The following is a 23035-nucleotide window of genomic DNA, read 5'->3' on the forward strand; positions in this document are numbered from 1 at the left end:
TTCGTGTTACTTCTGTGCCACTAAATGAAGCAGGGCTGTGAGAAATGTCTGTCTTGAACCTTTTGTCCCTTAATGTCCCAGGCAGCAGCTAGTGTCCTGCTTTGCTGTAACCTGTGTCAGCTCCCAAATAACATACGTGTGCTGTGTTTAACGTGCTTGCAGGAAATAGGGGAGGAGAATGTGATTGGTAAGGTAAGCCCTGTGACCACAACCATGGTGGTTTGTTTTTGTTTTTTTTTTTTTTTTACTGAAGATGTATGTGATGTTGCATGCTAGCCACTTGGGTTTTTTTACTCTCTTTTTTTTACAAATGAGTAAATTGGATCTTGTACCAAGGCCCTGCAGCTCAGTCACCCTTTCCTACAGACACTGTGTTTTGTGCTTCGTTCCAAATTGTCTTCTCTTGTCTTGTCCTCCCTAAGTGTGATTGCAGATGCATTGAAACGGGGGGGGGGGGGGGGGGGGTTGGGGAAAGGAGCCGCTTGTTGCCTTGACCCACACGTATGCCTTTGGGTGTTCCTCAGGCTTGGTGAGGGCGATTGCTTCCACTGGAGTGGGGATGAAGGTGGTAGGTCCTGTCTGCAGTAGTCACTGGCCTCTTCCAGCTAGTCACTTGGCTGGTGTCCTGCGGTGGCAGTTGGGGGACAACAGTGCTCTTGAGCGCCTGCAAGCTGTGGGTGCAGAAACCCTTGGCGGGGCTGTGGGTGCAGCCAGCTCACCCCTCCTGGTGTATTTTGGCACCATGGGGACCCGTCCCAGCACCATGGCCCTTGCAGCCCCTCCAACACTGCCGGGTGTGGATTCCTAATGCACAGCCCCTGCAGGGGGAAAAAAAGCTTCTGTGCAGGTAAAAAGCTTTATATACTGCGGGGGTAGGGTTGCCTTTGGTTTCGCTTTCCGCCGGACCCCTGAGGAGGGGTTTGTGCGTCGGTCCCCCCCATCGCGGAGGGCGCGGGGGCTCCTCCAGCCCTGGGCATCAGCCATCTTAGAGCGGCGCCCGAGCCCCGGCGGCAAATGGTCGGAGGGCGGCGGCGGGACCGGCCGCCAGGGGGCAGCACTCGTCCGCGCACCCGGGTGCCGCCAGGGGGCAGCACCCGCCCGCGCAGCCGGGCCGGGGCCGGGGCCGGGGCCGGGCCGAGGGGTCGGTGAGGGGCCGTGCCCCAGGGGCTCCGCACCCGCCCGGGCGTGTGTGTGGATGTCAGTGGATGTCGTGCGCAGTGCCCCGGATCCTGCATGGCTCGGAGGCCTCCCCCGTGTGAGGGAAGCTGAGTTGGGGGCTGCAGCATCCTTCCTATCCGTGCTGTCGCTTGCGTCCTTGTCCCCAGCTGTGCCCTATGGAGCCCAGCTGCACTGTAACACTGGGGCCCTGTTCCCACTCTGGGGCTCTGGATCCCTGGCTGGAGCATTTGCTTGCACCTTGGTACCCTGCCACAGCTGGAGGAGGCAGCCCTGGGGCAGGTCACACTGCAGAGGAGAAGGGCAAAAGCATCCACAAGTGTATCTGCTCAGCGTTTCCCTTGTGTCCCACCTCTGAAGTGTTTGGTGCCATGGGGAAGCTGGCCCTGGTGGCAGGTAGTCCAGCCTGCCACATCCAGCGTGTCCTGGTCCCCCTTGCTGGCCTCTCCGCTCCCCATCACCCTGTTGAGGCGCCAAGCCAGGAGCCAGCCCTGAAACCGAGCCCCCAGTGCCCAAACACTGAGGTGAGACCCGTGGGCTCATCCATGGCTTTCCCCCTCACCCCCCAGGTCCATACCTGATGCGGGTTTGTCCCTGTGGATGTGGCTCGCTCTGCTCTGGGGTCACTGCTGCCCCATGGCCTGTGTATCCTACTGCGCTATGGAGAGGGGATGTCAGGCGGCGGTGGTGGTGGTGGTGGTGGTGGTGGGAAAAGGCAATGAGCCAGGTCCTGCCATGGAGAGCGTGGCAGAGGCAGCAAGGTGGCGATCTCCTTCAGCATAAGGGGAGAGGGTGTTCAAACAGAACAGGTGAGTTTCCAAACCTGCTGCATGTAGCAGCTCTTCCCAGGGAGGGTGAGGTGAGGTGCTCCTCACTCCAGGGCACCAGCACAATCTGAAGTTCAGCTGGAGATTTCAAATGCAGCTGGAGGAATGCACGGAAGAGAGAAAACATCCACCGGCTCTTGTTAAACGCCATGCCAGGCTCTGCAAGGAAGCTGTGCCAAGCTGGAGCAGGGCAGCCACAGCCCTGAAACGCCACACCAGGCAGCGGTTTTGCCACTGGATCCCATTGCCAGGTTTCATTCCCAGCCAGCCAGGCTGACTGGGCCAGCAGAAACCTGCTAGCAGTGACATGAGGTGAGGGCTTGTGGGTTTTTTTCCTTCTTCTTTCAACCTTTATTTAGAAACTAGAATGTTCACCAAATCTACAAGGTTTCTCTGTACAGGTCCCACCAGGTGAAGAACAGCAGCGAGAAATTTCTGCGCGCAGCCCTGGCTCACCGTACGCACCGCTACGGAGGGCGAGAGCTGTCCCTGCGTATAGGATAAGTACACAGCTAACGTACTGTACCTGACATAAATTATGGAGGTGTCAATTTGGATTTCTGAACTCACTCCTGTTGGAAGGAGGGAGGGGACGGGAAAGCAGAGTGTTGTGTGCTGCCAGAACCCAGCAGGCACCGAAAATGCCCCTGGGGCAAGTCTCTGCCCTGCACTGCTGGCACTTGCCCCAGGGATGCGGTGCTGCTGGGTGCATCCTAAATCAAATTTCACAGTATTGCCACTAGCCCCAGTACCAAGGGCCGAGCCCTGGGTAGCAGTGGGCTCTTTCTCTTCCTCCTTTCCAAATCTGCGACTGGGCAGATGAGGGACATTGGCCAAGAGGTTGTGGGGCTTGGCAGGAGGGTGCCTTTTCTGGCTGGTTTATGGCCCTTCTTTTTTTTTTTTTTTTTTTTTTTTTTTTTTTTTTTTTCTTCCTTGTTTTCTAACCTGGGGAACATACAGACTTGGAGTAAATGAAACAGGCCCATTTCCAAAACACATTCAGAAAAGGAAAGGAAAAAAAAAAAGGCACTGCACAGGGGGACCTTTGAGGTAGTCAATATTTTTTCCCTTCAATGTCTGGCACCAGAGAGGGAGAGAGAGGGAATGCACGCGTGCCACGTTTCACTGTGCGTGGTCAGGGCCACGGATGGGGTTGTACATGTCCGTACATGACATGGACATCTGTGTGCGCAGAGCATGTGCCTGGGAGCTGGCATGCCAGGGCCTGTGCACGTGTGTGGCTTTGCACATGCCTGTGGCTTTGCTCACACCTGCGGTTGGTGGCTGGAGAGCATCTGTGGCCACATGTCTCTGTGTTGGGGGGGTGTCCATCACAACAGCTGGCTTGGGGCTCCCCCTGACCGCTCCAGTGGTCCTTGCAGCCCGAAGAAAGAGGGCCATGTCTTGTGATACCACTGCTTGTCATGCTTCTGAGCCTCATCCTGTAGAACACTGCCACAGCCCTGAGGGGGGCAGGTACGGTGTGAAACACCAGCTCTCCTTCACCTTGTCCCGTTGGGCCCTGCTCTGTGTACCAGGCCAGGACCGATACTCTCCAACCTGCCCGGGAACATCGTGCTTGCTGCAAAACCAGGGCTGAGCCTGAAGCAGCCATGCATGGGGTCTTTGGGGTCTGTTGTCCCCTTCTGAGGCAACCCCATCAGGGCAGCCCAGCTGCAAGGAGAGGGTCTCCCTGCAGCAAGCCCCCAGGGTGCCTGCACCCAAGCTGGGGTCCCAGGTGCTTTGGGGCCACTCCAGCTGGGGCTGATCAAGTTTCTCTGCCTCTTTCTTGGCTGTGGGCAAGGGCAGCCTGCCTCGTCCCTTCCCTTTCCTGCCAGGAGGAACAAATCCCTGAGGAATTCCAGCTGGGTACATTCCTCTGAGTGCACGCACAGCAAGGCTGGCAGAGGGGCTGTGTGGCTGAGCGCAGCCCATGCTGGTGCTGCGAGCCACCACTGTCTGGGACCCTCTATCAGGGACAAAGACCCCAGTTCCCCAACTGCCTGGCTGAAACCCCAAGGGGGGCTCAGGATCCAGCCTCGGAGGAGAGCCCCTTCCCCAGCTGCACAGTGAGGACTTTGGCAGGGGCAAACCCAATGCACACAGAGTCGATGTCACTAAAACCTCACATGGAGGAGAAACTTGAAATAACAAACAAAATCCCCTTGACTTTTGAGCTGTCGGGGGCTCACACACTCGTAAACTGCTCAGCTCCCTTGAAGCACTTTCCCTGGATAGCCAGACCCTGAACATCTCCAAAAAATGCCTGTGTCACATTCCCTCCCTGCCTCCCCCCCCACCCCATATTTCATCATACTCTGGTGGAGGTGGTACCTAAAGCAGAGCTCTGCCCTCCCTCCCTCTCTCTCTTCATTTTGTGCTAGATTTGTTGTGTTGTGTTTTTTTTCCCCTCTCCTTTTTCATCAACCCCCAACCCAGCTGGAGATAAGTGAACCACATTACAGTACAGGAACAAACACCATCACAAACCCTGCCCATGAGCGCAGTCTCTGCCCTGGAGGAACATGCCCCGCAGAGGACTTGTGTGCCACCAGCAGAGACTCACCCCATCCTGGAGCAGGGATCGGTTGTCCCAGCCCCTCCAGTCCCAGCTCTCCAGAGAGACTGAGCTAAAGGACATTGAGTTTTCTTGAGCATGTCAAGTTACTATGGACCAAGTCCCACATTTGGAGCAACTCTGGAGGCAGCAGTTTATGAACCACCAACATACTCCGGAAGAAACATGGCTCCTTGTTCATCTTGCTGTTCTTGTTCTTCACAATGCCAAAAGTTTTGAAGCCCTCGTGCCCAATGGGTGACACTTTTAGGATCTCCAAGCACATCCCTAGGAAGACGTCGTCAATGGGGTACAGCTCCAGTGTCTCCGAGGTCTTGTGCAGCCTCTTGGCTAGGGGTCCATCCATGATGAAGCCCCCACCCCCTGCATAGGGTGGGTAGTTACTTTTGTTGTAGAGGGCGCTGGGGATGTAGTACTTGTTCTCCTTCTTCCGGATCGGCCTGGCCTTGTAGAGGACATCCCCAACAAAGAGGTCCTCTCCCTCCTTCTTGTCCTCCAGGAACTCCAGGATGTTGCTGGGACTCACAAACACATCGTCATCACCTTTGAAGATGAAGCGGACATTGTCACAGTAGATGTTCAGCCACTTCAGGAAATGGACTTCTTTGAGGGTGAGGTTGAAGAAGCTGTCCAGGAAATCCCACTGCAAGATGTCCCCATAGATATGGTTCTCGTAATCCAGCAGTTTCTGGTAGTTGGCTCTCTCCTCCTCCTTGGAAGCCGTGCCCAGCAAGAACAATGTCCTGATCCTCTTGCCGTCCACATCCTTCTCCTGGCCCCAGGTCCTCCGGATGGCCTCACGGCGGTCATGCTGCGTAATGATAGACTTGACCACGATGAGCAGGTAGATGTCTCCGCTGCATTTCTCAGGGTGGTTGATCAGCATGGGAAAGTAGCGGCAGTGCCGATAGAGGAGGAACTGCTGGAAGTTGGGTTCCAGCCCTTTGAACCAGTCCACCTTGCTGAAGTTCTGGTTCGCTGAGCAGTTGGTAGTGGTGACATCCCAGGATTTCACTTGTTTTGCCATCACACTCTCCTCTTTCACAGGAGCTTTTTCCTTCTTGCTCTTCCAGAAAGTGCTGGTGAAGGAGAAGGAGTTGTCCCTCTTCTGCGTTTTCAGGGCCTCTGGGGTGGGCAGGTCTTTCTGCTGCTGGCCCTGCATGAACTGACTGGGGGCCATTCCCCGTTGCAGCACCGTCACTGTGATCACCAGCAAGAAGGAGAGGCAAACAGTTTTGTAGATGGTCTTCTTCCTAAAGGGATAAGACAGGGGAGTTAAGGAGAGGAAACTGCAGGCTGCAAGAAGCTTGCCTGCAAAAGCACCTCCTGGAGAGGTCATGGAATGCTCATAATCTGTGTCCCATCACCTGATGGGCAGCAGCCTTGTGGGAAGAGCTGTGGGACACCACACACGCTCTTCCCACCTGCATCCTGCTTGCTTGCAGGGCAGCTCGGGGGCCACACTTAACCACAGGGACAGGCACAAGGCATATAGCAAGTGGCCGCGGTATCATCCGGCAACCCCAGATCTGTGCAAAGAGCTGGGAAGGGTTCACCGGGAAGAAGATAAGGCAGGGGGGAGGGAGGCAAGGGGAGAGAGAGATATGAAGTCAGGATGAGAGCTCCTGTGAAGAGCTGTTTTGGAGAGAAGTCCTGAAGAAAGCTCTGTTTCAGACATCTGAAAATTGCAGTTTAGGACAAGAGCAGAAGGGAATTATCTTTTCCATGGAAATGTTAATTCCAAAATACAGGCATACTGCCTATGGCTGTAGACTGGCATCCTATGGCCCTAGACTGGCATCACAGGTCACGCAACACTGAGAAACCAGAGCTGGGAAGACCACAGGAGTCAAAATGAAACAGTCATTGCTGTTTCATTTCAAAATGGCAGATCAGGACCAAAAAAAATCACCACTTAAGGCGAACTTCAGGGTTCAGTGGGGAAAAGATGTCCTTAGCCCTGCAACCACCTTGGGAATCAGCATTTCTGGGGGCACTGCTGGGTGTTTGGCCAGTTCTCAGGACCTGTTGCTTCACTTTGTGGTGATAAGGAGCAGTAGATGCACTGCAGATCTGGGGGCAGATGTTCCCAGCCTGCAGCAAACCAGATACCTGCACATCCAGGGTGTGTGGAGGGCTGGGGGTGGCAGATCAAACCCAGCCCCTTGCGCGGCCATCCTGCTGCTCTCCCCTGCTGCAGACCCATCGCCCCGGGAAGGTGCTGGCTCATGGGACAAACCCTGGTGCTCACCAGGGGCTTGAGCAGGATCCTCGTGCCGTCCTTGGGACAGCAGGAGGGCTGCGCTCAGACAACTGATGCACCGAATACCACCCCGAGTACCACCCCAACCTGCTTTTCCACACAGTTAAAGGGGGGGGGCTTTCTTGCCCTGCTGCCACAGAGGAGAGGAACTGCTGGCCCTGCCCATCTACACTATGTTGTCCCCAAGTACCTGGCTCTGCTGCACAGCTGGCACATCTGGTCCACTTTCCTGATGTTGCAGTCCTGCTTGCTCCAGCTGCCTTGGCCCATCTCCCTGTGCAGAAGCACACCGGGCATTGGGGGGTAGCAGCTGGGATCCACGTGCCCACCAGGGGTCCTGACAGCTTCCCAAGGGCAGCACCATCTCCACATGGAGGGGACACGTGAGGTGCTCAGCAGTCCCTGGTGCCCCTTTTCCCTGCCGGGGAGTGAAAGGGACCTCGGCTGGGGAGCCAAAGGAGACAGATGTGGCACCAGTCTCATAGATCCCCTGCACCTGCCCTCTTGGTGACAGAAGCACGTTCCAGCCTGGGTGCCACCCACCGGGGACAGCCCTCAGCCTCCCGCTCCCCATCAGAGCCAGAACCAAGATAGTCTCTACCCAGGCAGATGGCACCTTCACTTTGGAGTAGTCCAGAGAAGGAGCTTGGGGCTGAAATCTGAAACATACAACCCAAGTGTTTTCCAGATAGCTCCCCCCGTGCCCCCCCCCAAAAAAAAAAAAAAAAAAAAGGAACCTTGAAACTCTCCTGGCCCTGAAGGCTGGATTATGATCAGCATTGCCAGGAAGCTGCTGGGGTTTTGGGGCACAGGCTGCACCAAAGCACCTGCTTGGTGGGACACCCCATATTCCCTTGGGCTCCCCAGGGCAGGGGACTGCATTGCTCTTGGGGACTCCAGCCACACTGAAATGCAGCAGCCCCGAAGGGAAGCAGGGGAACCAGGAGCTTTCAGGAACTCCCGTCTCCAGCTTTGCCCGCAAGCACAAAGAACTTTTCAGCCCCACATTTACGTGGGAAAACTGTGATCGCTAGCGTGGACTGTGAGAGCCAGCGTGGAAATAAGTAATTACTGGTAAATTGATAGATATTCCTCATCTGGTTTTATATGTGGCCACTCATCTGAGACTGATGAGGGAGCAGTTCTGATTAGATCTCACCATTCCCTTAACCCTTTCCAGCCCTGGCCACACAGCTCTAAGCTTATCCTTAGAACCCCTGTGGTCCGATAAAACTTTAACCCCTGCACAGCCAAGCAATTTTTAAAACCTCTCATCAATACCCGGCACTGCAGCAGAAATAACCCTAGTCACCTTGTATAGTAACCCCAATTGCACCGATCCCATCCGGACACTCAGCCTTGCTCCCACCCCATCCCATCCCATCCTTGCACTCCCCACACCCCAAGGACAACACGTGATAAAATACCCATCCTGAAAGATGGCCAAGGGTTCCCCAGAAGCCATGGGCAAGGAATTACTGATATAATATTAAAAAAAAAAAAATTTGCATTGGTAGGGCTGTCACTAACTGGCACGAGTGGGTTCCACCTTTGGCAGGCTCTGCCTGACAAGAGACAGGAGCTCCGTGGAGCCGCTCACCCCCATTACCCTCCTTGGATCACTGCTTTTTATTTCAGCCCAGGCAGAAGACTGCCCTGGGGCTGAGGGGAGATGGAGCTCCTGCTTTTAGTAAGAGGTGGAGGAGGTTGGATAGCCTGGGTACATCTAGGTGTATCAGTGAGGTATTGCACAACAGCACAGAAACTTATTCCTCCTTCCTCCACCAGACACTGCTCCCCCAGCTCCCACCAGTGCAACGAGCAATTTTTGATTTGTTACAAAAAATTATTTGGGATTTTTCCTATAAGTTGGACTCGGCAACCCGCAGGGGCACCACCAGGTTCAGCAGGAACCAGCAGCCCCACGGCCACCTCCTGCCCCACAGAAATCCTGTCCCTGCACTGGCAGAAAAGCAACAGGGACTGGGGGAACCTGAGCCATAACCACAGGCAATTCCCACATCAAACCAAAGATTCTGGGGGTCAGAAGAGTGGCAATCGTGTGTATCTTCTCTGATCTTGAATCTTTCTGCTCTGTGGTCTCCTCAGCTGGGAAGTACTTCAGGGGGGAGGAACCAGGTCCTGCTCCCTGGAGACTCCAAGAACCACTGCTTTGCAGGAGGCGAGGGAGCTGTGTTGGCTTTGCTACCATCACAGAGAAATCACCCTGCTGAGCCCCAGTGCCCTGTTCTGGGACACAACCCCCAGCCAGACCCTGGCAGTGTCCCCAAGAGCCGGCACCGAAGGGCCCAAGGACAGCAGCAACCCGTGCCCATGCCGGCTGGGCTCTCACCGGCGCCAGCTGGGGCTGGCTGGCCCAACCACCAGTGTCAGTGCCACTGAGACAGCTTTGAAAGGGTCCCAACCCACTCCCCTCCTCTTCCCTTTTCTCCACCAGGAAAAGCTCAAAAGCCTCCCTGTGAGATGGCCACGCCACCACCGGCTGTGCCCGTACGGTTAAATATAAATCCCCAAATTAGAGGTGGCCGTTCCCCTTTCAGGTGGTGATGCTGTAGGGCAGGCAAGGCCCTGGGGGACTGGGGCTCTCCATCCCTGGTCCCCGGAGGCACACAGCCACTTGTGATCCACATGAAAACCTCTTTGATCAGTCAGGGCTATCTATTTATTTGGATTTTTCTGGCCCCTCAATTAGATCCAGTCACTGAGCCGGTGGAGGCACTGCCAGCATAGAGCCCTTTCTGTTGGCGGTGCCAAGGGCTTGGGAGAGGGGATCTTATCTAGGAGCAGATGCTGGGCACCCAAATGTCTCCAAAAGCAGCCGGTGTGCAAGCGCCCAGCAGGGCCCCAGCTCACGGTGCGTGTCCTCCCAGGGTGTCTGGGGACACGTCCGCTTCTTATAAAAGACCTCTGGCTTAAATACAAGGTGGTAAAAACACAGGGCTGGGGGAGAGGCAAGAGCAGGAACCCTGGATGTCCCCCCCCTCTCCATGGGCACCGTCCCCCAGGCTGGCGCTGCCGTGGGACAGGGACCCCAGGAGCAGGTCTGGCTGCCCCCAGGCGCCGCTCTCCCGGCCACGCCGCCCCCCTCCCCTTCCCAAACCGGCCCTTTGCAGGGAAGGGCTGGGGAAGGCATCCCCAGGGAAAGGGGGGGGGGACCGACCGCCAGCCCTGCCCGGTGGCCCCGTCCCGAGATGGGGCGAGGTTTGCGCTGGGAGCCGACACCCCGGAGAGCCTGGCCAGGGGTACCCCGGCCCGGGGGTTGCGGGGGGAGGGGGACCCGCGGCCGAAAGGAACGTCTCTCCTGGGATGGGGACAGACAGACAGGGGACAGACGCCGTCTTTTGTCCCTTCCCCATGCGCACTCTCCTCACCAAAGTTGCCCGTGCCCAGCTATCCGCTCCCGGGGAGCCCCTCGGGAGGTACCCGGCGGGATGGGAACCGGGGAGCCCCTCGGGAGGGACCCGGCGGGATGGGGACCGGGGAGCCCCCCAGGCTGCGGGCAGGACGCGGCGGCGGGAGCGGTGGTAACGGGGGGCAGCGGGGGGTAACGGGGCAGGGGCAGGCGCGGCCCCCGCTCCCTGCGCTCACTCACCACTGGAACATGCTGGGAGTGGGACGGGGCGGCCGCTCCGCTGCTGGCCGGGGCTGCCCGCGGTCCGGGCGCTGCTTTCTGCCCTCTTCCTCTTCCTCCTCCTCCTCTTCTTTTTCCCAACCCCAAACCTCCCCCCCCCCCCCCTTACTTTTTCCCTTTTCCCTCCCCTCGCTCTCCGAGGTGGAGCCAAGAGGGATGGCAAAGCAGGTAGGTTAACTCTTGCCCTGCCCCTCAGCCCCCCCCCCCCCACACACACACCGCCCCCCCGCCGGCACGGAGCTCCCCAGCGATGCCGGGGACGGGGTTACGGGTGACACACTGCGCTTCCCCCGGGGACCCTCCGCGCTGCTGATGGGAAACTCACCGGGAGCTGGGAGCTCGCGGAGGGGTGGGGGCGGGTGTGTCCTGTCCTGCCCCACCCCCCCGGCCCCACCCACCCAAACACCCCCCACCCTGGCACCCCGTAGGGTCTTCTGCAGCCCTCACAGTGCCCTCTGGGTGCATCAGCCCTGCCCCATCGCTGGTAATTGCAAAGGGTCCCAGCTGTGGGAAGGGGATCCCAGTGCTCACCAGGAGAGGTGCTTTTGGCAGCTGGGATTTGATCTTTGGAAAAGGAATGTGGGTCTTTTCTGCCCTCACCCCTCAACACAGTCAGGTCAGGCTGGGATGAATCCCAAAAGGAAGCTGGGGCCCAGCTCCGGTTTCTCACGGCAACACTGAGATCCCAGCTTTGCCTCTGCGCACAGCATAGTTTGGGATCCCTGAAGCAACGGAACCACAGCTTTCCTGGGACCCACACTTTACCCAGGACCACATCTCACTCAGGATCCACACCTTGTTGGAGACCAACACTCTGCCCAGGGCTCCCACCTCACCAGACACACACACTGTCCAGGACCCACACATCTCCTGGGACCCACACCTCACGTGGGGTGCAGGGAGTCCAGAGGAAGGGTTGCTGCAGCAGAAGGGTGCCTACAGCATGCCAGGACCTGCCTCATGGATCAGATTTCCACCAGCACCGGAGGCAGGTGAGGTGTCCTTCCAAACTCTTCCTTCAGCCCTGGTTCAGAGTAAAGTTCCACCAGAGTCCCTGCTGCAGCCATACCAGCAGGGGACATCCCATTGGCATTGAGATGCAGATTTAAAGACCTTCTTTTCCTCTTAAATGTAGCATTTCAGTTGAGGGTCTTTTTCAGCCATGAAAATCAGTCCCCATCATTTCTGATGTCTCCCTTTTTGTCACGCTTCCATCCCCACCAGCTGCTCATGTCAACCATGAAGCCTGCAGGAAATCCTTTGGGATATTTCCTTTCCTGCCCAGCAGAGATATCCCAGTCCCTTTCCCCACAGCCCCTCTGCATTTTGCATGAGTGCTGAGGGTTGGGGTCTCCCACAGCTGTCATACACCCCCCCCCCAGACACACTGTGCTTGTCATGGGAAAGGCTCTTCTGTGCCAAGGCTGGACCTTGTAACAACCTCTGTTACTCAAGCAACACTTGGCCCTGCTCCAAGAAAACCCCAAGTCCAGCTCAGTTTGGGAAAGAAAGTTGCATTGCTTTCTCCCAGCCTCATTCTCTTTCCTTATCTCAGTTTATTGCTTTCCCAGATGCCCTGCAGCTCCATGTCCTGGGGACTGTGAAAGCTCCCCAGGAAGCATTGCCCAAACTGGCTGCACCAGCTCTGCAGCACCCCACAACCTTATCACCACCGAAAGTACCTACACACCTTCCCTGATTCCTTTTTGGTCTGTTCCCACTGCCCATAGGAAAGTCTGTATCTGCTGAATTCATAGCCCCAAGAAAATCATGGCTGGGAAGCGCACAGAGAAAGGGTACTGGGTATGACGAAGAGCCACACTGAGTATCACCCCGGCGTGGGATGTGAGGAGGACTCATCTCATCCCTGTAGCACAGGGATGGTAGGGCCCATGGCTGGGAGCTCACTCCACTCTGCAAAGAGGGGCTCACAGTGGAGGGTGACCCCGTTGGAGAACCCCCCCTTCACAAACAGGCACAAAGGGGTGTGAACAGCAAAGCCCCACCAGCACAGCCACCATCTCCTCCTTGCAACATGCCCTGGGACCACAAGGGGACAGGGGTGGCAGCGTCCTGGCCGTGGGGAGCTGGAATAAACCCCAAAACACACCCCTGGGGCAGCTGCTGTAGCCTGCAGGGGATGCCCAGGTGCTGTGGGTGTGCGACAGGCTCCCAGGGCTCTCCGGATGCCCCAGCACAGCATGGCCAGCCCGCAAGCCCAGGGCCAGCTGGATGCAGCGTGCCCGAGGGCTGAGCTGCTCGGGCATGGAAGCGGCACCGCTGCGGGGCGAGGAGGGCTCCTGGCAGCCTCGGCAGGGAGCTCTGCCAGCTATGCTGCCTGACTGCCGCCTCTCTGCTGCCTGCTTCCGTGCAGGAAAGCAGCAGGGCCACGAGCACAGGGACTTCCCGGATGCTTCTGTGCTGCTACGCAGTTTCAGCTCCAATAATCCCCCCCTGTGCAGACAGACCCTGCTCCTGCCTCCTCCTGTGCAGGACAGATGCATGTCCTGCTGCGTGAGAGCGCTGCGGACCTGGGGCGTGATGGCTGTGCAAAGCTTTACTTCTCTATTCGTTAAAGACTTAAATAGTGTCAGGTCTGGGGCTACTAACGACAGAGATAAGCACTGTCCAAGGCAACTCTGGCATCACCAGCTCCTGTTTCAAGGCTGTCTTAAGATGAAGCAGCATTTTTTACATATGTTTCATCATTACGTAGGAAAGTTTAGGACAAACCCAAGTTTTCAGGCTCTCCATATTCACCCTGGGAAAGCAGAAAGGCAGCAGGAAGGTTAAAACCAAATGAAACCATTTTCTTAAAAAAAATATAATCCTCCTCCGCACACCTTCTCCTTGCCTCTTTCTAGTGCCTGGCAAGAACAAGTTTTACCCGAGCAGCCACAACCCCTCTGCTGAGAGCAAAATCTAGAAAGAGACACCTGAATTTTTTTGTTCACCCAAAACTGAAGCCAGGGGCAGCATCACGTTATTATGAGCAGACACAGGCACCAGCAGATCCCTGCCATTCCTGCCTGTCCCTGTCTTCAGCAAAGTGGATGAATCCATTGTCCCTCCTTTGCTGCAGCACCCAGCACCCTTATTTCTTAGGTCTAAGTCATGAGGCTGAAATTCAGAGGCACCAGGTACCTTTTTGGCACTGTTGGCAGAGCTGCAGGTGTCTGGAGAAAGGCTCTGGCATGGCAGGCTCTTGCTCAGGCATGGAGAAGCTCAGCTCGTTTGCCTAACGCAATGCTGGAGACATTCTGAGGTGCGGTGAGCCACCGTGGTCCTGTGAGAGCTGGCACGGGACCTGCAAGAAATAACACTCATTGCATTGGATGGGGATGCAGAAGGGAAGGTCATGCACAGACCCTCCTAAGTGACACCCAAGTCACAGCTGGGGTGACATCAGCTCCTGCCAACAGCAGCCACCTCTGCAGCTGCCGGCTCCTGGGACCCATTTGGAGACAGCCAGTACCAGTGCCACACACTTACCTCCCACCTAAGCATCCCACCCGGTGTCACCACTGGAGATGGGGGCAAACGACCTGTGGGGACATGAGGCTTTGGAGCTGGCACCTAACAGGGCTACAGGGCATCATTCGGGTAAAGGATGGTGAACAAAAATCATTTGGGTGAGGACTGGGGCGATGCCAAAGTGGCTCATTTGGATGTTCTCAAAGCAAACCGCAATGCTTTTTGTGTTTCAAGAAGCCTCTTTTCATTTCAAAGCGGACCTGAACTAAAATGTGTTATAAAAAAAGTAAGTACAAAGGAAGAGGCAAGCTTTTTTTAATGAAGTTTATGTGATCCCAGGGGGCTGGCTAGTGGCAGGTTGACCCAGCCGATGTTTTTCCCACTGATGGTTTGGTTTGTTTCACTGGGAAAAGCTGCCCTGGTTTTTTTGCTATGGGGTTTTTTTTTGGTGGTGTTTTCTGATTTCTTTCCATTCCAGCAAATTATATGTACACAGAAAAAAGTCTCATCTCTTCTCCCAGTGACTCTCACACCTCCTGGCCACTTGTGCCAGTGCTGTGGTCCCCAGGCTGGATTTCCCACACCAGCCAAGGTCCTGTCGCCCTGTGACCTGCAGGGACACCCAAATCAGCCTTCTCCTCCCCAAACCTCTGAGTGCCTGGAGCTGGACCAAGGGCTCAGCCTGACCTGACACCAGCAGCATGGGGTGGTCACACATTTTAGGTGTTTCTTAAACCATTCACCTGTGCCATACCCCAGGGTGGGGAAGGAGGCCGAGGCTACTATTTGTTTAGCTGAGCCAGACTCACACCACGTAAGGACTTCGCACGCACTCCTGGACAAACATCCTGGCTGCAATAGGACAGGGAATGTCCCTTTGTGCTTGCACATTTGTTTTCTAAGCACCTTTTCGTGATGCTGTTTGTGCTGTGTGGGCAGGTAAAGAGTAATCCTGGGAGGCTCCACCATCACCTCTGCTCCCACGTGGGATCCCAGGGGCTATGACCAGGGACTGGCACTGCCTCTGTCCCAGCCCTCGCTCAGAGAAAACCCCACAGGCGGTTAGGATTAATTATTACCCTGGTTTATTGCTGAATGAACACCTCCAGCTTGGAAGCTGGGGCAAACGTCATGTACCGTCCAGGTGTGACGTGGGGTGGCAGGGAAGCCAGCCACCCCCACAGAAAGCTCCCTCCGCTTGCCCATCATTAACAGGACCATAATCCAGATCCCGAGCATGGCACTGGTTATTTACACATTAACCCCAGGGCCCCGCGGCCGTTTCCATCCCAGTGCCTCTGCCAGAGCTGGACCACATGGGCTCCCAGGCAGAGGTGGGAGAAGGGTTTCTACCTTCCCAAAGCCAGGGTCTCCCTCCTGATCCACTGGCCTTGGCAGCTCACCCTGAAACACCTTGAGCCATAGCCAAAAGCAATGCCCGCTGCCCTGCTTGGAATCAAACCCCGGGGGAAACTGCACAATTTCTTCCAAAAATGGGGGAGGAGGAGAAGTTGCTTTGCAGGGTGATGGCTGGGCCAGCCCTGCCCTGCTGGGGGGGTCCTCAAGCCACTGTTGCCCTCTGCAGCCCCAACCTGCCTCTGGGCAACCCCATGAGAACACGGTGCTCAGGGGGGACACGAACCCCACAGCCGCAGTGTGGGGGAATAGGAGGATGGGGTGACACTCCAGTGCCACAGGTTCAGGGAAAGGCAGGGGACAGGATGGTGGCACAGTGTAGGAGGAGACAAGGCTGTTGCAGCCCCATCCCCAGGCGGGACACGAGCCGGGGCTGCCAGGGAAGCAGTGCCCTGGCCTCTGTGCCAGGAGCTGCAGGAGCAGCACAGGGGGAAGCAATCAGCAAACCTGGGTGAGCAAACCCCCGGGGCTGGATCCATCCAAGGATTTGCCTCCTTGGGATGCCCCTTCCTCAGTTTCCCCAGCGAAAAAGCTCCCCTCTAGGTTTGGGGCTGCTGCCTGGCACGGCTGCTACCTCCTCTCCCTGGGGGATTTGTGTCCCTGGGATGCCTGGGTCTCCTGGGGAGACTGTGTGGCTGTGCTGTTGCTTTAAATCAGCAGCTGGATCCAGCTGTAACTGCGAGTAACCCTCACCGCAGCCTTGCCCAGGCCTTTTATGCATTTTCCAGTGGTTCCAGAGGCACTTGGCGGCAGCGCACGGGGGAAACCGGACTCACGCTGGCGAGCAGGGAAGGGAGGGGAAAGGGAAAACATTTCCCTTCCCAAAGGAGCAGGGGGAGCCTGATGCTGTGGCTCCGGCAGCAGGCACGGGGGGAGCAGACAGCTTGTGGTGCCTCCGCAGCATGATGTGAGCAGCCCTGTGGTTGGACACAGTGAGCCAGAAGCCCTGGTTGTCTCTCCCAGCCCAGCGTGCCCCTGCGAAAAGTACTTACCCCAGTGTGCCTCAGTTTCCCTCTGCTTTCTCAATTCAACCTCACGCAGAAAGCCCCAAGGTCTGGGTTCTTCGTCCTGCGAGCCTGTGGCAAGATGGCATCCAGGCACTGAAGAAAACAAGCCCATGAGCATATAGGATGGAGAAAGCCTAGATGGATGGGAACATGAGGTTGAGAAGGGAGACACGTTTGTGCTGCCCCGGCCCACAAAGGAGGGAGGAGGAGGATGTTGGTGTGCTCAGCCTTGGGAGGGAAAGGGAAAGAGGGAAAGAGGGAAAGAGGGAAAGAGGGAAAGAGGGAAAGAGGGAAAGAGGGAAAAAGGGAAAGGGAGGACCTGTCCTGCTGCTGAAGGGCATCACTCGCATCCCAGACCCTCCCAAAGAGCAAAGGTAGAGGACAGGGAACCGGGAGAGAGAAGTTCTAAGGTTGGAGGACTGGGAAAGCAACGTCATGCCAGTGCTGAACCTGGCAGCCCTGCCTGCAGAGATGCTCCTGCCTGTCGCAGGGACCACAGGCCTGTCCTGCTCAGCCTTGCTGCCCTGACCGTCCTGCAGAGCTGGCTGCGGGTGCAGGCTGAAGGTGAAGCCCTGGCTGGGCATCACAGAAACCGCTGTCCCAGCTGCAGCCCGGGCAGGGCTGGGCTGAGCTCAGGGTGCTGGCACGCTGCGCACACAGCCCCGGGAAGCCCTGCTGCCGGGGGGGCTGGCACGGATTCGGGAGCCACGAGCTGCAAGGTGACGTGTTTTGCGCTGGACAGGAGAGCGCTCGTGACGTCGCTCATGAGTTAGATGGAAAGGGTGGCTTAGGAATCACCTGAGCCCAGCGGCTGCCTGCCCGTGGCCCCTCTCCAGCCCAAGTGGAAAAACATACAGCCCCGGTGCAGCGCATGCCTGCCGAGACCCCGAGCGCTGGCCGGGCCCCCTCCTGGGCCAGCAGACGCAGAAACGCTCACATTAGCCTTTTTTGGCCAAATCGGTTGAGGAGTGAGGTAGAGGCAACTCAGACATCCCTGGCCCTGCAGCTCTGCTCATCATTAATCATTGCTCCACTGCTGCTCGTTGCCTCTGCCAAAACCTGGGCTCTGCTGCAGCCACTGGTGGGTCTGTCTCCAGTAAGAGATGGAGAGAGGGAGAAAGAGGGCATGCGGAGTACAGATTTTCCCCTCTTTGGCTGGGGCTACACAACTACGGCCATGGCAAAGCCCCCCACTTCTGCACGTACAAGGAGGGCAGCACCCAGCACCCATGGGGCCACCCAGGCAGGCACCCACCTGGCGCAGGGGATGACCCTTGCATGGGCATTGCTGCCCAGCCCAGCCCGGGGAGCTGGTGGGAGAAGCGGCAACAGCAATTTGCTAGCCTGGGAGGATTTCAGCCATTTGAGAGCCCTCAGGAGAGGAGAAGAGAGCCGGCACACCCAGCTACATTCCTGAGGTTTGGTTTCCATGGTGGGATGTTCACCCGACAGTGAAGTCATGCTGTGGGCTGAGATGGCCAGTGAGTTAATGCATGGATCCAGCTCCTTCCCTGATTCACAGCAAGCACAGCTACAGCCCTGTGCCATCTGTCAGGCTGACGGTTCTGCCGCGCTGCTGCAGCTCCAGCATTCCTAGAATCTTGGTCTGGGGAGGCTCCAGACACCGCTGCTGGGTTGATCCCTGCCTCATTGTGGGAAATCAGCTCCTGCCACAGGGTGGAGGGACAAACTGATGGCTCTCATGGGTCCTTCCAGCCCATTTGTGTCATCACAGTGCTCCCCATAATGTTCTACTTTCCCTTCACCCTACTGCTGCCACTGGTGACAACAGGGCAAAGCCCCACCCTAAATGCTCACTCCTGTAGGGCCAAAGCCTTGAAGATCTGCCCAACGTCAGGGAGAGGTGGGGAAGGATGGAAAGCTGGACAGCATGGAAAGAGCAGGATGGAAAGTCCATCGGTCCTTGGAGTGAGGTGACAGGGTCACTCTCTGGCACCAGCAGCTCGTGGTGCCAACACCAGGCACATGGCTGTGGAGTTTCTCTATGGGGCACCACAGACCAACAGACCAGGGTGTGGTGAAGGCACTGGCCCTGGGCTGGCAGCCAGTAAGCCAACAAGATTATTCACAGCCTCTGGAGTGGTTTTCTGCTGTCCCTAGTAGCTGTGGGCTCAAGGATGAGGGCAAGCTGAACCCCAAGGGGCCTCTACTCTTCTCTTGCACGCCTGCTGATGTCTTGCATGAGCACACGATGCCTCTGGAAGACAGGAGGACACGGCTAACCCTCAGACACATCATGGGGGACCTCTAGGTGCTGGCACCCCCACACACAAGGCTGTTTGCTTTCGAGATGGACCCAGACCCTCCCGCGCATGCTCGTGTTTAATCTAAACCAGAAAACCCCCTCCCTGCTTCTCATCTCACATGCAGCCAGACACAGAGGTCCTAGCTGGGAAGTCACCAAGAACCCATGCTCTCTTCAGGGGCTGGCACTGAGCCACCAGCAATGTCCCCTGCTCCAAGAGGGAACAAGCCCTTCCAGGTCTGTCACGGCAGGTGATGCCTCTGGGGACAAGAGATGATGCTCAGGATGCGTAAGGGGCTGGCACAGCCTGGCAGCCACCTGGACGTGTACCAGCCAGAGCGGGAAGCGCGCAGCCAAACTGAGCCAGGGCTACAGCCAAAGAAAACCAGCGGCCTCAGGGCTGTTTTGCACCAGTCGGGACGGAGCAGCAGCTCCGTGAGCCAGCGCTCGGGGCACCGAAGGGTGACACAAGGCAGCTCCCTCTCTTGAGGGCCCCACAAAGCTTGCCAGGACTCTCCCAGCCCTTCCCCAGGCTTCGTTTGTTTGACACCAAGCCATGTGAAGGTCAAGTGATGTACCTGGGGTGCAGACAGACCCAGCCTCCCCTGGCGCCCCCCCCGCTTCCCATCCCGGACCCCATGCACACACTCAAGTGTGCCACAACTGTCCCTCAAACCCCTCTGCACCTGGAAACGCTACCGCCCAGCCTCCTACCTCCCAGCCTCCGTCTATTCCTCAGGCTCTTCTGCCTCCACTCCACACTAATGATATTCATTTCACCACCTTCTCCTGGGGCGCTGCCCCCCCTGTAGCAGCTCTCGGCTGCTCTCCGCGGCTCCCAGCTGCCCTCCAGCCCCGGTGACTCACGCTCGCACACACTGAGCCCTTTCAGCAGCCCTCAGCCCGAACACTGCCCCAGTCTTCCCAGTGCCAGCGCGCCAAGCCCCCCCCGCAGCACTGCTGCCGGCACAGGCTCCTGGCAAAGGGGAGACGTCCACACCCTCGCTAAGAGAGCGGCTTTCACCGGCGAGAAGCTGAAGACCATCATCTGGGCCAGGATGAGGTGCAAGCAAGCGGTCGACCGGCTGGGATGGACTTGCAGCCCGGGTCCCTTTGAGCAATGGCCAACAGTTCAAAAAGAAATAAATAGATGTATTTGAAAAGAAAAAAAAAAAAAAAAAAAAAAAAAGGATCACAAGCTCCTAACAGGACTGTTCTTGGCTCTGACAGATGAAACCTGCCAGGAGCCTTTTCCCCCCTTCTGCCTTTACCAAACTTCCTCAGCCCAACAGCAGGGCTCTGTCTGCTGCCTGGGGACGGGGGGGGGGGGCGCAGAGAAGAGGCTCTTCTGTTCCCCAGCCCCTGGCTGGCAGGGGGTGGGCGCTGCCATACAAACCACCCCTTCACCTGGGAACGTTGCAAAATCCCCCATCGCAGGAGCCACTGGAAAAATCTGTTTCCGAGAGTTTCCGGGGGCCAGGGCTGCCTAGAGAGCCGGCTGGAAGTACGCTGACTGTGGGACAGCACCATCCCCCACGCTGCATCAGATCCAGCTCGTACAAGGGGGGTTGCCACCCTCCGCCAGGGTTTGTGTCTTATGGCCTGGGGTGAAGTGCTGGAGCCTGGGAAAGTCTGTGCGTGGTGTTGCAGGGGAGGGGAGGGTTTGGGTGTACCCCAAAACAAGCCTTACCCACCTGCCACAGCCTAACACCAGGGCTTTTTCTGCTGTCACAGCCTCTCCAGCGAGGTGTGCACACCCCAAGGGACACAAAGAGAAAAGTGAACTCTTGTGACTGCGGGCGACACAGCAGAAATACACACAAACCCAGGGAAAACCTCTGCGCCGAGGGCTGCGCAAGCACCTCCTGCCTCCGTTTCCTTCCTGTCTCTTGCTGCCTTTTTTTGCCTGTGATTTTCTGTTCAGTTTGCCAAAATACCCAAACTACCTGAAAAAACAGTCACAAAATCCCCTACAGCAGAAGCAGAAATGTGTGTGCGTGTGTCTCCATCCATCCGTCCAGGGAAGGGGGGGGTGTCATCATTACCACAGCTCAGCATAGACCAGAGGAAGGGGGTGACCCCTACACCCTGGGCAGTGTCACCCATGTTGCTGAAGCTGCACGGATTTACACCTGCGGAGCAGCGTGTGGGCCTGCAGCAAGCCCAGCTCTGGGCTAGGGAACAGGATTAAGAAAAAGGGGAAAAAACCTACAAACCCTGACTGTGAAAAACCGCAAGAGGCAGGCGGCCAGACTGGAGGGGAATCCCTGCCTGGGGTTTGCTACTGAATCTCTGACAAGCCTCTGCTCTCACCCAGGCATTTCTCCTTAGAGGGGACAGCAGAAGGATGCTGCCCTGGGGTCAGGCTTGTTTGTTCTCTTCCAGAAGTAGGGCCAGAGAGGTGAAATCTCAAAATCTTGGTGGGAGGAATGTGGTATCTGAAGGGCTGAGATGTGCATGGCAGCACCCTGCCCTCAGGGTTTTTGCCAGGTTTCAGTAGGGGTGAAGTCCACCTTCAGCTCCCTTTCTCCAGCGAAAGGCCACAACCAAAGAAGTTGAGTTTTATAAGCCCAGAGAGAGGTGTGAGGGTTTTGCAAGCTGTGCTCAACCTAGAAAAGGCCACCCAGAAGCTGCATTTGCCACGCTCCTGGCCGTGAGATCAAGCCACCGGTGTGGGGACACCACTGCCAACAGCAGCAGCCAGAGAGCACCCTGTGACTGGTGGCAATGGTCCCACAGCCCTAGTGCAGGGGAAGGACACGGCTCGCCACCAGCTCCCTGCATGTTGCCAAGCTGCTTCAGAGCAGAGGGCAAGCACTGCTGCACTGGACTGCTGTGGAAACGATGCCTGGCAAAACTTTTTTCCACTCTCTCCCTCCCCGTTGTCCTTCCACAAGTGCCTGGCTTCGTTAAGGAGCAGGTGGATGGATCCTATCAGCCCCTTAACACAGCCCAGGGAGGGCAGAGGGAGGATGAGACCCACCACTGGGGGCAATGGCAGCTGTGCCAGATGTTACAGCGTCAAACAGGGGTGCTGACAGCCACAGGGAAACAGCTGATGGTTAAGGCTTAAATATACAGACCCCTGGGAGTCCTAGAGCCCAGGGTGACCCCAGTTCCCAGGCTCAGTGCTGCAGAAGTGGGGAAGGGGCTGGTGTACATTTCCCATGCCCCAGTCCTGCAGGGCACTGGATGCTGGGGTGTGCAGGGAACAGGGGAGCCCTGTCCCCACAGACAGCTCCATCCTGGGCTGGTCCTGCATCCCAGGTGGCTCCTAGTCGGCTGGAGCAATCCAGAGGCACCCACCACTCCCTCACAGGGTTGAGGCCAGTATCTCTGCTGTTCCTGTTGGCTTTGGGATCAGCCATCCAGCAGCAGAGCCTCAAGTCAAACTGCAGTGCTGCTGGCAAAATTATCTTAACTGCTTGCAAAGGGAGAACCAATTAATTTCACACCCAGGAAATACAGAGATACTTTTCTCAATAATCTGGAAAAGTAACTGATATACGTGTGGAGGAAGGGGAGAGGCAGAAGAATGTACACTGTATTTATGGAGCTTTTATTTGTCACTGGTTCCTGCACAGCCAGGCCAGACAGCTCTAACCTGCTCTAACCCACTCCCTCCTTTGTGCTGGAATAATTTGTCTGCGTAATACCCAGCAAACACACTGAAGCAACAGAAACCTGACCAGATGCTGCCCGCATAAAACAACGTGGCAGGAAAAGGTAAAATTCGGGCTGCGAGCGAAAGGGAGGTGCGTTAGTCCAAGCAAGAAGCAGGTGTGTTACACTCACTATTACTTCACACCCTGTTATCTGTGGGGGGTATAATAAAGGAAAACTTGGGCTGGGTTTATGCAGCCTCTATCTTTGGCACACGTTGCATGTTCAGTAGACGTGTAGAGTCCCCTGTAACAGCTCTTAGCTGATACAGGTACAGCATGGGCCAAGTTCATGAAGATGCAGGATCAAGAGTTTTGCAGTTTCACTGTGAAACTAATAGGATGTAGGAGCTAACCCCCCTGCCTCCCCCTGAACCACGTGAGTGGGGGAGACACGCAGCTGTCCTGACAAACAAAATCCATTTCTAGCCCTCGGGGTCACAAATACTACAGTCACAAACTATGCCTGATAAAGAAAATAAGCATAAGCTAGTACCGGTCATGTTAACATTAAGTTTCCAGGCAATCTCCAGCTGCAGCCCCTTAAGCACAACACTGCAGGTCTCCCAGCACAGCAGCTCTGGCCGCCCCAGCTGCACCATCCCTATGTGCAATGCAACATTTGCGTTTTCACCCTGCACAAACCATTTTGCCCTGCTGCAAGAACACATGACAACACTAAGGGATCACAAGAGTCACTCCTACCAACAACAA

At 56.7% G+C, this 23035-nt stretch overlaps 2 protein-coding genes across 3 annotated transcripts in view; both read right to left on the minus strand.

Moving 5' to 3' along the window:
- Positions 1–1604: 1604 nt before the first annotated feature.
- Positions 1605–10585, minus strand: B3GNT7 (UDP-GlcNAc:betaGal beta-1,3-N-acetylglucosaminyltransferase 7). 2 transcript variants are annotated; one of them, XM_080409365.1, is made up of 2 exons: positions 10458–10585; positions 1605–5834 (listed from the first exon to the last, which is right to left on the minus strand). In XM_080409365.1, the coding sequence occupies exons 1-2, from the start codon at positions 10466–10468 to the stop codon at positions 4634–4636; spliced, it is 1212 nt and encodes a 403-aa protein (XP_080265491.1). In that variant the 5' UTR covers positions 10469–10585; the 3' UTR covers positions 1605–4633. The 2 variants fall into 2 exon arrangements, with proteins under 2 accessions (XP_080265491.1, XP_080265490.1); XM_080409364.1 differs by lacking the exon at positions 10458–10585 and adding an exon at positions 7035–10449.
- A 2872-nt stretch (positions 10586–13457) lies between these two features.
- ARMC9 (armadillo repeat containing 9) overlaps positions 13458–23035 on the minus strand; it is a 91207-nt gene continuing 81629 nt past the window's right edge. The window contains 2 exon segments of the mRNA XM_080409342.1: positions 13458–13803; positions 16379–16527. The gene's annotated coding sequence lies outside the window, so the exon portion shown is untranslated.

The sequence above is a fragment of the Falco punctatus genome (genome assembly GCF_963210335.1).
Source record: "Falco punctatus genome assembly, chromosome: 13".
NCBI classification, from domain to species: domain Eukaryota; kingdom Metazoa; phylum Chordata; class Aves; order Falconiformes; family Falconidae; genus Falco; species Falco punctatus.